Source organism: Salmo trutta, chromosome 5 (assembly GCF_901001165.1).
Source record: "Salmo trutta chromosome 5, fSalTru1.1, whole genome shotgun sequence".
NCBI classification, from domain to species: domain Eukaryota; kingdom Metazoa; phylum Chordata; class Actinopteri; order Salmoniformes; family Salmonidae; genus Salmo; species Salmo trutta.
The window spans coordinates 28165777-28181464 of record NC_042961.1 but is presented as its reverse complement, the minus strand read 5'-3'; the positions used below and the strand labels follow the sequence as shown (position 1 = coordinate 28181464).

Genomic DNA, 15688 nt, shown 5'->3' with positions numbered 1-15688 from the left:
TTCTTCTGAAAATAAATTATGATGAACCCTGCCAACACTCAGGTCTTTAAAAAAGTCTCAGACTGAAATGTTGACAATAAACTAGCAGAGGTAACCTGTGTCCAGGAATTTCAATTTATTTCTATAATGAGGTAACTTTCAATTTGGTCTGTAACCACATGGAATTCATCACTTACAGTGGCGATTTTAGCATGTAAATATTGGTGGGGCAAAGTATTATTATAATTTTTTTTGTTAGATGCATGCCAGCAAAAGCCACTACACAACACAACACAACACAACACTAAACAATACATTAATTGCACTATAATGATGACAAACTCTTCCCACAAACTGTTAGGGCCTACATAAAGCTGTCCCAACACCTTACCACTGCAACACCTGGTTATCAGCGGAGCTTTGTCTGGCAGCGAAACAGTTCATTCATTTACTGCCTTTTAAAAAAACATAGCTGATATGGCTGACTTGCTTAAACAAATGTTGTTTCTACGGACAATTGAGATGCAAAAACTGTGGCATAAGGGGACGACAAGTGAATAAGAGGCAAGCCGTAATTTCAATTAAGACATTAATGAGTGAGCTAGGACTATTTGTTCAGCACTTTTGAAATGTACAGCGACAGAAATCAGAACATGGGCCGTTCTTACAGTATTCTCCCTGTACACCAAGTCAGAATCGTAGCATAAATAAAAGGGGCATATAAGCAGACAACGAAAGCTCTTACAATATTCAATGATTACATTTCTCTAAAACAGGCTATAGGCAACAAGTGCACCATCAAGTCAGAACAGTAGGCGAAATTAAGAGCGGTAAAGGAACCAAATTATTAGGGTGAGGCACATGGGCTACTAACAACTTACTACACAACATACACTTGGTATTACTTTCTAAACTACAGTATACATATCTCCCTGGCATATCATTTATGCAGCAGCATACAATACATTTTTGGACTCAACTTGTTGTGCTGTGCTCACTTGAACAGGAAGATGGTGCGGCGGTCATCAAAAGTCTGGCATTCTCAGGATTTATGGTGCTTTCAAGTTAACTGGGAACTCTGAAAAAAACAAGGTTGAATCATGATGACGTCAGTGATCGTCAGGTTGGAGGTCTAGAAAGAGCCCAGAGTTCCCGACTTACAATTCCGAGTTGGATGACCATTCCAAATGTATTTTCCCAGTCGGAGCACGTTTTCTTCAGAGTTCCTAGTTGTCTTGAACTCACTGAAGTGAGATTTCCCAGTTCTGAGTTTCCAGTTGTTTGAGTGTGGCAGAAGTCATGCTGGATTGGCAGCACGGCTAATGTTGAATGTTTATCCTTTTAAGCTTGGAAAAAAGACCCTTAAACCCAGACTTGGTACCACACACCCAGTCCATTGAATAGCAGGCTAGTGATTGCTTTGCAATAATTGCAGTTAACCACTGATTCCTTCCAAACCACTCATTGTTGAATTTGCGATTTTGTGCAATGTTTGTCCAATGGCCGATGATCACCGATACATTCTATCTATAATTCCTCTTCATTATTTCTCTTCATATGACAAGGATTAAAAAGCATTTGCCAGTAGATTGTTGACTTGATTCATGATGATGACTGCTAGCTTGCTAGCTAAGATTTTGAAAGTATGATGTCCAATCAAAGCTACTGTAGATACAGTGCATTCAGATAAACCTGTATTTGAGGAGTTTTTCCCCATTATTCTCTGCAGATCCTCTCAAGCTCTGTCAGGTTGGATGGGGAGCGTTGCTGCACAGCTATTTTCTGGTCTCTCCAGAGATGTTCGATCGGGTTCAAGACCAGGCTCTGGCTGGGCCACTCAAGGACATTCAGAGACTTGTCCTGAAGTCACTCCTGTGTTGTCTTGGCTGTGTGCTTAGGGTCACTGTCCTGTTGAAAGGTGAACCTTAGCCTCAGTCTGAGGTCCTGAGCGCTCTGGAGCAGGTTTTCATCAAGGATCTCTCTGTACTTTGCTCTGTTTATATTTCTCTCGATCATGACTAGTCTCCCAGTACCTGCCGCTGAAAAACATCTCCACAGCATGATGCTGCCACCACCATGCTTCACCGTAGTGATGGTGCCAGGTATCCTCCAGACGTGATGCTTGGCATTCAGGACAAAGAGTTCAATCTTGGTTTTATCAGACCAGAGAATCTTGTTTCCCATGGTCTGAGAGTCTTTAGGTGCCTTTTGGCAAACGCCAAGAGGGCTGTCATATGCATTTTACAGAGGAGTGGTTTCTGTCTGGCCACTCTACCATAAAGGCCTGATTGGTGGAGTGCTGCAGAGATGGTTGTCCTTTCTTTAAGGTTCTCCCATCTCCACAGAGGAACTCTAGAGCTCTGTCAGAGTGAAAATCGGGTTCTTGGTTACCTCCCTGACCAAGGCCCTTCTCCCCAAATTGCTCAGTTTGGCAAGGCGGCCAGCTCTAGGAAGAGTCTTGGTGTTCCCAAACTTCTTCCATTTAAGAATGTTTTATTTTATTTGTTATTTCACCTTTATGAAGTCAGTGATCGAGATAAGAGTCTCCAGCTTCAGCGATTTTTGCAGTTCGTTCCAGTCATTGGCAGCAGACAACTGGAAGGAAAGGCGGCCAAAGGAGGAATTGGCTTTGGGGTTGACCAGTGAAATATACCTGCTGGAGCGCGTGCTGCGAGTGGGTGCTGCTATGGTGACCAGTGAACTGAGATAAGGCAGGGCTTTACCTAGGAAAGACTTGTAGATGACCTGGAGTCAGTGGGGATCTTCAATGCTGCAGAATTTTTTTTGTACCCTTCCATAGATATGTGCCTCGACGCTATCCTGTCTCGAGCTCTACGGACAATTCCTTCAACCTCATGGCTTGGTTTCTGCTCTGACATGCACTGTCAACTGTGGGACCTTATATAGACATGTTGGATCCCGGTGGGCTCCCGAGTGGCGCAGCGGTCTACGGCACTGTATCACAGTGCTAAAGGCGTCCCTACAGACCCTGGTTTGATCCCGGGCTGTACCACAACTGGCCATGATCGGGAGTCCCATAGGGCAGAGCACAATTGGCCCAGCGTCGTCCTGGTTAGGGTTTGTGTAGGCCGTCACTGTAAATAAGAATTTGTTCTTAACTGTTAAATAAAGGTTAAATAAATAAAAAGTATGCCTTTCCAAATCATGACCAATCAATTGAATTTACCACAGGTGGACTCCAATAAAATTGTAGAAACATCAAGGTTGATCAATGGACACAGGATGCACTTGAGCTCCATTTCAAGTCTCTTAGCAAAGGGTCTGAATAATGAAGGTATTTCTGTTTTTTGGTTTTTATAAATTGTCAAAAAAATCTAAAAAAATGTTTTTGCTTCGTCATTATGGGGTATTGTTTGCAAATTGCTGAGGATTTTATTTTATTTTGATCCATTTTAGAATAAGGCTGTAACATAACAAAATGTGGAAAAAGTCTAGGGGTCTGAATACTTTCCGAAGGCACTGTATAACGTGATTTGATGTAATTTTATCTGTGGCCAATGACCTTAAGCTTTCTTGGATGGGCACTTCTAATGTAACTCCATGTCAGCACCCGAAGGGCTTGAATTTTTTTGCTCTACCCTTAGATTTGGCGGTGATGTAGTGTCCCTATGAGTGACAGAACACTGAGCCAATCACGGCGCAACTAGAGAACATTACCCAATCACGGTGCAACTAGAGAACATTACCAACCCTTACACTCCGTATTTTCAACACAGAAAGTACTGAGCTAGGCTGAAACACCCGCCTTACTCAAGAAAGCTATGATTATTATATGCATTTTCTACATTGTTTGCAAACTGATATGTGACATGTATTAATGTAAAAAAAACATGCAAAACAGCTTAAAAGCTGTGCCCCATCTGCCCTGAATGACGGGTTGCCACTGATCACTCATTAATCTGTACATTTCCCATCAACATTAATCTCTTAAAAACCATTGCCAACTCTTACTGCCTCTTGTAAGAGAATGAAAACACAGAGCTCTGTTCATTATTTTAAATTTATTAGGAAGGCACTGTTTATTGGGACATAAACATCAGGTGCTAAATAAAGTATGGACAGATTTGTTATATATATATATATATATATATATATATATATATAAGAAGAAAATAATGAATAAAAAACTTTTAAGGATATATTAATACCAGCATACCATAAGTATTACTGTGGATAGATCAATTAGGCTTGAACAATGCCTCACACTGTCACAATGTCATGATGTCAAATCTACAATGTATGTCCAATAACTCTGTGTTGTTGTATGTGTCTCACTGGTTTGCTTTATCTTGACCAGGTCGTAGTTGTTAATGAGAACTTGTTCTCAACTGGCCTACCTGGTTAAATAAAGGTGAAATAAAATGTAAAAAAATTAAAAAACACACAGCCAATGTAAATCCCCACCGATAACGGCAAAAGTAACGCAACATATTTACACTAGCAGGACCCCACCCTTACGGCAGGTAAATCATGATGTTCGGTATTTCTTCAGCTATTGGGTCTCTGGATGCTATAGCATTCTTAAGTCCCACATTTCCCCATGGGTTAATGGTACTTGTTTCTTTCAATGATTTGACAGGCAAACCATGAACCCATGTCACCCACAATTAAAAAAAAACCACACTCATGTAGAACAAAATATATAATATCAAGACCTGTATTCACAAAGACTTAAGTAGCTAGAAGTGCTGTCCATTACCGAATAAGATGACATTTTACTGACTCATTTACAGCATGTTAATACCTGGTTTAGACAGAGGCGGAATCGATTGATATAGAGACCTTCCCTGGCAAGATCCTCAGAGGATTAAAACGTAAAGTAGACATGTATGGAAAAACTCTCTCTTTGAAAGGATGTGTGAATTTGTGAAGTTCTGTGTGATCAACTGGGTCAACAAATGAAAGCTCTCCCTTTTTCCAGTTCAGCTGCATTCTGATTCTCTGGGGCTTTCTCACTTTGAAGGGAGTGGATGGAGTACATTCGTCCGATAAGGAATGTGTAGTATATTCCCCATCTTTACACTGCACACCAGAGGATCCATGTCTAAAGCCAATCGTTTGCTTCCTCTGGACAGACTCTAATGCTACACCCAGAGCCCAGGCTTTATTTCCTCCAACCTCAATGTCCCAACTATGTGTCCCCGAGTTAAAGCCCTTAGAGCCCAGGACCACAAAGAGGTCATCATACCTCTCTGGGTTATCAGGAAGCTGCTGTGCGTCTTTGCTGTATGTCACACTCATCAGATCCTCGGACAGGATGAGATGCGGATGGGCAGTGTTGGGGTCCAGAATCACAGGAGTGTATTTAACTATCTCCTGCATCTTCTCCCAGACTCTGAACTGCAGGTTGCCCAGGTACTTTGCCACGTGGATCAGTGATCCTGAAACCTTCTGTGGATTTGACAGGGTGCACTTTGCTTTTTTGACTGTCGCCTTGAAGTTCTGCAGGAATGAGATATCGTCGGCTCCCAGCTCTTTCTCTATGGCTCTGATTGTGTCTGAAAGTGATGATATCTCCCTGCTCATCTCTTCAATCTTTTTCGTCATCGTCTGACTCTTTTGCTTCTCTTCCTTCCTCAGGGCAGCAATCCTGGCTTCCTCTTCATCCTGTAAAAACCGGTGAAGCTTCCCAAACTCCTCCTTAATCTGCTTCTCTGTGTGCTGGGCCTGGGTCTTGATGTGCTCTGCTGTTTGATCACAGGTCAGTTTAACTTCATTTAAGACCTCCAGCATCTCCTTTAGGGGCTTCAGTGCAGTCTTAACTTCCTCCTTATGATCCAGTGCAGCTTCATCTATGGGGATGCAGTCGTGCTTTTTATGGTTTTTTGAATCCCGGCACACTAAACAAATTGACTGCTTATCATCCAGACAGAACAGTTTGAGTTTCTCACTGTGCAGACTGCAATGAACTTCTGACCCTGCTGAATATATCTGACCTTTCTCCTGTAAGTAGGCATCACACAGGTTCTTTAAAGCCAGGTTACATGGGGGGTTATCCATTGAACATCTTTTCCGGCACATTGGACATTCTCGAGATCCCTTCTGTTTCCAGAATTCCTTTAGACAGGCTTTGCAGATGCTGTGGGTACATGACAGGAAAACTGGATCCTTGAAGATGTCACAGCACGCAGTACAGCAGAGATCCTCCTCTGGGAAGGAAGGTTTAGATGCCATTTTCTCACCACCACCGTCTCTCTTCTGTGATGGCTTCTGGAATTAAGGTTTACTTTCACTTTTGAAAACTTACAGCAGTGAGGTCAGTAGAACTTGGAAATCGCAGTGTATAGTAGATTATGCTGTTTCTTCAACCATCTTCAATGGTTATTTGAATGTTGATTATTTCCAACAATTATAAGTCCATAGATAAAGCAAATAAATAATTTAGACCAAATGTTGCGAGCATTACTGAATAGCTAATAGCTAGTTAAGAACAAATTCTTATTTTCAATGACGGCCTAGGAACAGCGGGTTAACTGCCTTGTTCGGGAGCAGAACGACAGATTTGTACCTTGTCAGCTCGGGAATTTGATCTTGCAACCTTTTGGTTACTAGTCCAACACTCTAACCACTAGGCTACGATGCCGCCCCAAGCGTTAATGTCCTTAATCTAATGTTTTGCTTTCGCTGTAAAGCCTTTTTGAAATCGGACAATGTGGTTAGATTAACTTGAGTCTTGTCTTTAAAATGGTGTAAAATAGTCATATGTTTGAGAAATTGAAGTTATAGCATTTTTGAGGTATTTGTATTTCGCGCCACGCGATTCCACTGGCTGTCGCCCATAGAAGTTCTATGGGCTAGGTGGGACGCGGGACACAGCCAGTGAAATATCAGGGCGGAAAATTCAAAAACAACAAAATGTCATAATTCAACTTTCTCAAACATACGATTATTTTACACCATTTTAAAGATACACTTCTCGTTAATCTAACCACATTGTCAAAAAGGCTTTACAGCGAAAGCAAAACATTAGATTATGTTAGGAGAGTACATAGACAAAAATAATCACACAGCCATTTTCCAAGCAAGGATGTGTCAATGAAACCCAAAACACAGCGAAATGAAGCACTAACCTTTGACGGTCTTCATCAGATGACACTCGTAGGACATTATGTTACACAATACATGTATGTTTTGTTCGATAAAGTTCATATTTATATCAAAAAACAGCATTTTACATTGCCGCGTGATATTCAGAAAATGTATTCCCACCAAAACGTCCGGTGAATGTGCACATCAATTTACAAAAATACTCATCATAAACGTTGACAAAATACATAACAATTATTTTAAGAATTATAGATAGACTACTCCTTTATGCAACCGCTGTGTCAGATTTTAAAATAGCTTTACGGAGAAAGCACATTTTTCAATATTCTGACTACATAGCTCAGCCATCACGGCGAGCTATTCAGACACCCACCAAATTCGGGGCAACCTAAACTCAGAATTAGTATTAGAAATATTGTATTACCTTTGCTGATCTTCGTCAGAATGCACTCCCAGGACTGCTACTTCCACAATACATTTTGTTTTTGTTCCAAATAATCCATATTTATGTCCAAATACCGTTTTGTTCGTGCGTACAGATCACTTATCCAAAGACATAACGCGCGAGCGCGGAGCGAGAGACGAAAAGTCAAAATGTTCCATTAACGTACTTAGAAGCATGTCAAACGCTGTTTAAAATCATTCTTTGTGGTATTTTTAACGTAAATTTGCGATAATACTCCAACAGGACAATAGCATATTCATTCAAGAAGAAAAAGAAGCAGGGGTGCGCTCGCGGGACCGAGCATATCCAATCCCTTTGTTGCCAGGCAGACAACTCAGTAACTGAGCTCTACTAATAATATGCATATTCTAGTTTCTGGGCCAGAGTAGTAACCTGTTTAAATTGGGTACGTTTTTCATCCGGCCATGAAAATACTGCCCCCTAGCCCAGACAGGATAACAAATACAGTTGAAGTCAGAAGTTTACATACACCTTAGCCAAATACATTTAAACTCAGTTTTCCACAATTCCTGATATTTAATCTTAGTAAAAATTCCCTGTCTTAGGTCAGTTAGGATCACCACATTATTTTAAGAATGTGAAATGTCAGAATAATAGTAGAGAGAATTATTTATTTAATATTTTATTCCCAATGGATCAAACTTTTACATACACTCAATTAGTATTCGGTAGCATTGCCTTTAAATTGTTTAACTTGGGTCAAACGCTATGGGTAGTCTTCCACAAGCTTCCCACAATAAGTTGGGTGAATTTTGGCCCTTTCCTCCTGACAGAGCTGGTGTAACTGAGTCAGGTTTGTAGGCCTCCTTGCTCGCACACGCTTTTTCAGTTCGGCCCACAAATGTTCTATAGGAATGAGGTCTTGGCTGATTTCTTTTGATTTTCCCATGATGTCAAGCAAAGAGGCACTGAGTTTGAAGGTAGGTCTTGAAATACATCCACAGGTACACCTCCAATTGACTCAAATTATGTCAATTAGCCTATCAGAAGCTTCTAAAGCATTTTCTGGAATTTTCCAAGCTGTTTAAAGGCACAGTCAACTTAGTGTATGGAAACTTCTGACCCACTGGAATTGTGATACAGTGAATTATAAGTGAAATATTCTGTCTGTAAACAATTGCTGGAAAAATTACTTGTGTCATGCACAAAGTCAATGTCCTAACCGACTTGCCAAAACTATAGTTTGTTAATAAGAAATTTGTGGAGTGGTTGAAAAACGAGTTTTAATGACTCAAACCGAAGTATATGTAAATGTCCTACTTCAACTGTAAGTGTACACTTTTTTTTAAAGAAAGCTCACTCTCCCTGAATGTGTGATTCAGGACTAACAGAGAAACGCATATTCATTGTAGATATGCATCAGCTGAGGCTCCACAGCACAGATAGCTACAGAAATGTAGCCTTCCCTTCAGCACAGCTTCAAAATCAAGGATCACCTCAAAGCCAGAGCAAGTTGTTTGTTCTGAGGCTTGACAGATGTCATGTGACAAACTCATGTGTAATATTTGAGGAGTCCAACACACATTTTACTGTGAATGTAATATGTATACATGCAGGAAAAACACGTCCTCTGATTCACTTCCCATTAGACACTAAATTCCCTCTATACATCACATTAAAGATCACACTTTACTTACAAGATTCTTTGTAAACCAGATCAACCAGCCTGGAGTAGGAAGCTCTCTCAGATAGTCAACAAGCCTACGACTCTAGACAGACCCTCTTTAAGATCTCTTTCTCCTCAGTCTTCTGACATCTGAGACTAACTGGGTGAGGTGGTATGGACTGGGCCCTTCACCCTCAGACCAACAAGGGAGTCTGGGGTTCTGGTTGCTTTCAGCACAAGGCGTGCCCAGATGGACATGTCACCACATGTCTCCTGGGAATGTGGCACCCACTCAATAACTGCAGCAGATCATATCAAAACATTTGGCCCCCCATCCAAACCCAGCCCATGCAGAATAGACTGGACATTACAAGATGTCTGGAATTAGCTACAGGACAACCCTGGGGCTTGACTCACAAGCTCTCTTACTGTGTTGATAACATACATTGGTCAGTCAATCCATTTCACTAAGTTCATTAACAACATGTATGCATAACATTGACATACTGAAATGTAATTATGGTCTTCGTGGTACTGTAAAACTGCATGGTTCACAGTCATATGTGCTTTGTCATTTTTTTCATCCAGCTTCCAACTGTCTATCTCAGAAGTATGAGAAGAGATATAAACACTATAAAAAAAAACAAATAAAGCTAATGAAAAAAACAAATGAGAGGAATGTAATACTGGTATGGTGGAAAACATTTCCCTAAGTGTATATTTTTTCAGTAAAATGGTCTAATTTCAACTCCTGTGTCACTGCCAGTGACAGCTGTTGTGTGCTGTATGTAGCAATCCCTTAGGCTCCACATGTTCGAGAACTGCTCTCTGCTTGCTTAAAAGAAATTGCTGAACTATGATAAACCTCACACAGCCAGGGATCCCTACTCTAATTCTGAGACTTCAAGTGAGCTGTGTTCATATATAAAATAGCTCTCACCACAAGGTCTGGTGTACTACAGAGAAAAATAGCGGGAGCTGTTACGCAATATAGTTTGACTTTTTCTTTCTCAACAAATGGCAGAGAGGAGAGAAGCTGTCCAGTGCTCAGCGTGGAGCTCACCAAACATCTCCAAACATGGCTCGAAAAGGCCCGGGCCAGAGAAACAGTTTAGTCCTCTAATTGTGAGGACCCCTCTCTTCCCTAAACAGCTTCCACACTGGCTGTGAGCCAGAGGGTTCTACACATTCCACACAAGAGCCATTGGATGTTCAGGGGCTAGCAGTTTTAAACAACTGTAATATAAAAGGAAATGCATGCCATTTTTACATATTCTAGTTTTCTGGGTTTCTAGTGTTTCAGGAAAGACCATAAGTAATTGTCGAGAGGGAAAATATGGCCAACACATACCTACTGGACTGGAGTATTCTGATAATCCTACAACTTCTTACAAAATAAAGTGAAAAACAAGTGAGGTGTTACTCTTTTCACGGGAGGAAAAACATCCACCCAGTGTGTTGACCTGGCTAATGAAAGGTTAGTGCTTCTGAGATTGGAGGGTAGTTGTTGTTGGTGCTGCGGCTAGCTAGCATGGCCATGAAAATCCCTGACAGTTATTGGGCATAGACAATGACCAGATCCTGAGGACAGAGTGGGCTTGGCACGTGTGAAGGTCTTGGGGAAGGCGCTGGCTCACCACATGGACACAATGTCTCACATGGACATTTTTAGAGAGCCAGTCTGGGCACAACCTGACAGCTCAGCTTTTAGAGCCAGTGTAATAAGAATGTCACTGAGCTGAAAGTTTACCAAGGACGATACGGTTGCCTCACAAGGACTCTAGGCTGTCCTCCAAGATCTCTTGGTAGAGAATACACAAAGAATCACAGATAGAGAGAGGATAAACAATTATACTTATTGTTAGGCACCTGGCAAAAAGTACAAAACAATACAAATATGAAACTGGGATTATTCTTTATTTAAACATACAATATAGTTATAGATCAGATGCCATTTCACTGACATAGAGTATAAGATTTGATAATTCTGTAACTGGAAGACCTCATCTACACTGTCACCGCCAGAGGACAAGCCACAACCTAAGATGTGGATTCCTGTTGGCTTAGACAATGGGGAACCCTAACATGTTTATGTGAGCGTTGATTCATTTTTAGGTCATTTCCTGAGAGAGTGTGGAAAGTTTCACCTTATTTCAGGGTGGTGTTCTGACTCAGACATGGAATGCAGGCTTACTGTTGAGTGTCCTACCTGTTATAACTCCCTGAGTGGTTGCGTGACCTGACTACTTGATTATTTTGTCATAGGATACAGTAGCTGCACATATCTAAAAAGAGCAATGTGACAATCCAGTCATTTCAAGTACTTAGACAAAAGTAACAACGTAGGTCTCTAAAAATGTCTCAATGTCTGCCGATTTTTTAAGTGTGCCACCCCATGTCTGTCTATCCTCTTACCGTGACACAAACACTAAAGGGCACTAATAGCCTATTATCTGGCAGCTCCAAGAATGATAGCTTTATCTTTCATTTGGATAAGCAGGCACTCAGCTTCATCACGACAGTACTATATGTAACTGGTGTGAAATGGCTAGCTAGTTAGCTGTGCGCGCTGGTAGCATTCCAATCGGTGACATCACTCGCTCTGAGACCATGAAGCAGTTGTTTCCCTTGCCCTGCAAGAACCCCGGCTTTCTTCGAGCGATAGCTAACGATGCTTGTTCAGAGGGTCCCTGGTTCAAGCCCAGGTTGGGGCAAGGAGAGGGACGGAAGCAAGACTGTTACATTGATGCTGTTGTCCCGGATCACTCAGTTGGGCTCTGCACTGCTGCTGGGGTTTCTGCAGAGAAGGAGGAGGTCAACCGGTGTGAAATTCCGTCAGAACAGCCTCAATTCGTTGGGGTATGGACTCGACAAGCTGTCGAAAGTGTTCCACAGGGATGCTGGCCCATGTTGACTCCAATGCTTCCCACAGTTGTGTCAAATTGGCTGGGTGTCCTTTGGGTGGTAGACCATTCTTGATACACACAGGAAACTGTTGAGCGTGAAAAACCCAGCAGTGTTGCAGTTCTTGACACGCTCATACCAGTGTACCTGGCACCTACTACCATACCCCGTTCAAAGGAACTTAAATCTTTTGTCTTGCCCATTCACCCTCTGAATGGCACACATACACAATCCACGTCTCAATTGTCTCGAGGCTTAAAAATCCTTCTTAACCTGTTTCCTCCCCTTCATCTACACTGATTGAAGTGGATTTAACAAGTGACATAAGGGATCATAATTTTTACCTGGATTCCCCTGGTCAGTCTGTCATGGAAAGAGCAGGTGTTCCTAATGTTTTGTACACTCAGTGTACAGCTTACAACTGGCTCATTCATCCCCCTCCTCTCCCCTGTAACTATTCCCCAGGTCGTTGCTGTAAATGAGAATGTGTTCTCAGTTAACTTACCTGGTAAAATAACGGTAAAATAAAAAATGTAAATAAATAAATGCTTGGCTTTTACATTTTAATTTGATATTCTACCGTGCCTGCATGAGGCATATGGCAAGACTGGATGCTTTTGTCGAAACAGTTGTCAACAAGTGTTTTGTTATCCCTTGTTTTTCCATCACAGCTTGCAGTGCCAGCGAGAGGGTGACAAGAAATCAATCACCAAACCATAAATTCTCTATTCACTTTCTTGTTTACTCACTTCCATTGGTGGGCTTCTCTTTGTGTGCTCAGACCTCGAAAAGCCAAAGCATAACACTTCATGTAGCACTATCCACTGGCCAATGGGAGCAGATGGAGAAAAGGGGGGAGGGAGGTTGCTAAGCAACATGCAGTAACATTAACACAGAATGGAAACAGAAACCTTTCTGGTGTGTCTGGCAGAAACATCCGGCCTGCCCAGAGAACCATCAGTTATTTAGAATAAAGAGAATGTTGTTTTCAAATGCACTCACGATCTGATACTGTCTAGGATCTGTAAACAAATCATATGCCATCAAGCAATATGACATAACAAAGGCTCTTGATTTGGGTATTTGATGTATAATAATTGACAACAACTCCTAGATTAATATGCTGGCTTTAACCCTGCCTTGGTTTCCATTTGCACTGAAAAAATACATGCAAGTTGGATAAATGCATTTAGAGACTAAATGCCATAAACTGGCTTAGGTTTCAATAGAAAATTCTCCCTTCAGACTAAGATCCTAAAGATGTTAAATAACCTTATAATGGGCATATAAAGCACCTCTTGAGACAAATCTGAAATTCAGTTTTGATTCGTGTCTCGTGGTTGTTCTTCTCACTTTAAAGGGGTCCAAGTAACATGATTCTAAAGGATTTATCAAATATTTACCACTCAACACAAATAATTAATCATTAGCCTGAGAAGACATGAATCATCCGCCTGGGAAGACAGAAACAACTAGCCATAGACAATTCTCTCAAAAAATAACTATTCAGTGTACTTACATCTCCATTTTAGTAATTTATCAGATGCTCTTACCCAGAGCGACTTACAGCAGTTGGTGCATACAATTTCGTACTGTTCACATGTTTTGGGGTGACATTTGAGTTTGCAATGCACCTGTGCCATTGGACATGTCAACACAGGAACAGTGAGGCAGAATACGGCCATACATGAGGAAATATTTTGGATGGATAAAAGTTAGCACCAACGTTTGAGCGATGCCTGATAAAGAGCACAGGTCTGATGTGAAGGTTTAAAGAGAGTGCATTAATACGGTATGTGAGGGGGACACGTTCATTCTGAATGACGTAGCACATACGGTTTCTTAGCACTATAGATCCTTCGCCAACTGTTAAAGAACGTGTCGCCCATTCAGCATGTCGATCAGCATGTCACGTTCATGTTAACTGTTTCTGGTCAAGAGAGATTTCCTTAGACAATAGACGACAGTCCTCCATGGTTTGCAGTGTCAGTCCTGAGCGGACCTATCCCCCTGGATTCGAGGTTTTACTGGTTCACAGGAGTACTCAAATTTGTCTTGCAGGACAGGGCAGAGTCATGGTACACACGGCCTAAATGGGTGTAGATGGTGACACGAAAACACTTTCGTGTAGACACGTGAATGAGGCAGAGTTGTCGTGCTCTCCATCCTGAGAGAGGTCACCAGGTCAATCCTGAGGTCAGTCATTCAGTGGTTACTGAACGCCTCCATGCCCCTCCCCGTTATGTGAAAGTTCATGTCACATGCACTTAATCAGGAAGCCCGCCTATTCGTCAAAGAAACCGTCTGAACATGGAGGTAGCCATTCACTGTGTCAATAACTATTGTGCATTCAGTCCCTATTGTGCATTCAGTCCCTATGGGGCATTCAGTTGCTTTCATCTCTATGGGTGAAGTGTGGGTTTGTGAAGATAATCAAAAATATCATAATCCAGAATGTTCATGAAATAATTTTTTAAAACATACAAAAAAATGTATTATCAAGGAACAGCATCCAGAGGTTGAGGTTCTCATCTCCCATTAAGTGACCATGAGTTGTTATTGTTTGTTTCTTGGTTTGCCTGTTTAATACTGTAGCTCATTCACTGAGTTATGCAGTAACCATATTAAGTCCAACTGCAGAGCACAGTATGGAGTTTCAGACAGACTTAAGTTATTCATTGTGTCATTTTTACACATCCACACAGATTACACAGAGAACCAGGTAGGCCTATACTATACAGAGAGAAGATAATAACAATAGGGAATTTAGGAGCTCTGTATACACGTCATTCATGTATTTACCTACATATCATGTTGCCATATGTTATTTCTGCTATTATGAAAAACATACTCAATATAGTCAGTCGTGTGGTTGCAGATAACAGATGGATGTGTCTCTACTGCGGTATTTAGCGCATCAATGCAGGTAATAGGTAAGTGCTAGAATTACAATCAAACACTCGTGATATTAACGCAAGTCACTCGAGCCATAAAATGAAAGACACATTTGTCAGCGTTTATGTTGTCAAGGGAGCGAAATTATCCAACGTGGGCATGATGCAAATTGTCTTATGTACGATATTTATCTGACGAGCAAAATGAAGCATATGAGAAAGGCAGACAATAAAATGACACATGTTTACCTTTGTAGAGTGGGCAATCCAAATTGTCTTATGTACGATATTTATCTGACGAGCAAAATGAAGCATATGAGAAAGGCAGACAATAAAATGACAAATGTTTACCTTTGTAGAGTGGCAATCCAGTGTTCCTTATCAATATCGCTGCCACACGCGGCAGTGAGGTCTCTGCTACAATAAATACAGTCGCCACAGCGAGCACACAGGCACACACCCCCACCAATCTCCCCGACACGGTTTGCGTCTCACTCCTTGCTCACTTACATGCATCTTTCCCTCCTTGAGGACAGGCGAAAGGATGGAGGTGGCGTCAGGACTCATTATGTCCTATTATGGGATATCGTCATCGCTCTTGCATTACAGGCTTCTTACACATGTATCATCATAAGAATGTTGACGGATCAATGCGAAATTCATTTAAGATTAATTGAATGCATTTGATTACGTTTGGTAAAGTTGGTGTTTTTAAAGTGTATTTCTGGTTGAAGGACCACTGTGGACCACTATGCATAGTGACTCAGGAAC

The 15688-nt window shown here is 41.4% G+C and overlaps 2 protein-coding genes across 7 annotated transcripts in view; both read right to left on the bottom strand.

Moving 5' to 3' along the window:
- The window catches only part of LOC115193998 (sorbin and SH3 domain-containing protein 1), a 69649-nt gene extending 54219 nt beyond the window's left edge, over positions 1–15430 (bottom strand). For 3 of the 6 annotated variants that reach the window (XM_029753209.1, XM_029753213.1, XM_029753212.1), the window contains exon 1: positions 9151–9332. The gene's annotated coding sequence lies outside the window, so the exon portion shown is untranslated. Of the gene's footprint in view, positions 1–9150; positions 9333–15268 lie in introns of those variants that run through there. The other 3 variants (XM_029753210.1, XM_029753215.1, XM_029753217.1) reach the window with 3 other exon arrangements.
- Positions 4128–6417, bottom strand: LOC115193999 (tripartite motif-containing protein 35). Its single transcript, XM_029753218.1, has one exon. It carries the CDS (start codon positions 6172–6174, stop codon positions 4750–4752), a length of 1425 nt encoding a protein of 474 aa, XP_029609078.1. The 5' UTR covers positions 6175–6417; the 3' UTR covers positions 4128–4749.
- Positions 15431–15688: the final 258 nt, after the last annotated feature.

Excerpts from the sequence above, each read along its gene's own strand:
- LOC115193999 (XM_029753218.1), bottom strand. The coding sequence starts at position 6,174 with ATGGCATCTAAACCTTCCTTCCCAGAGGAGGATCTCTGCTGTACTGCG.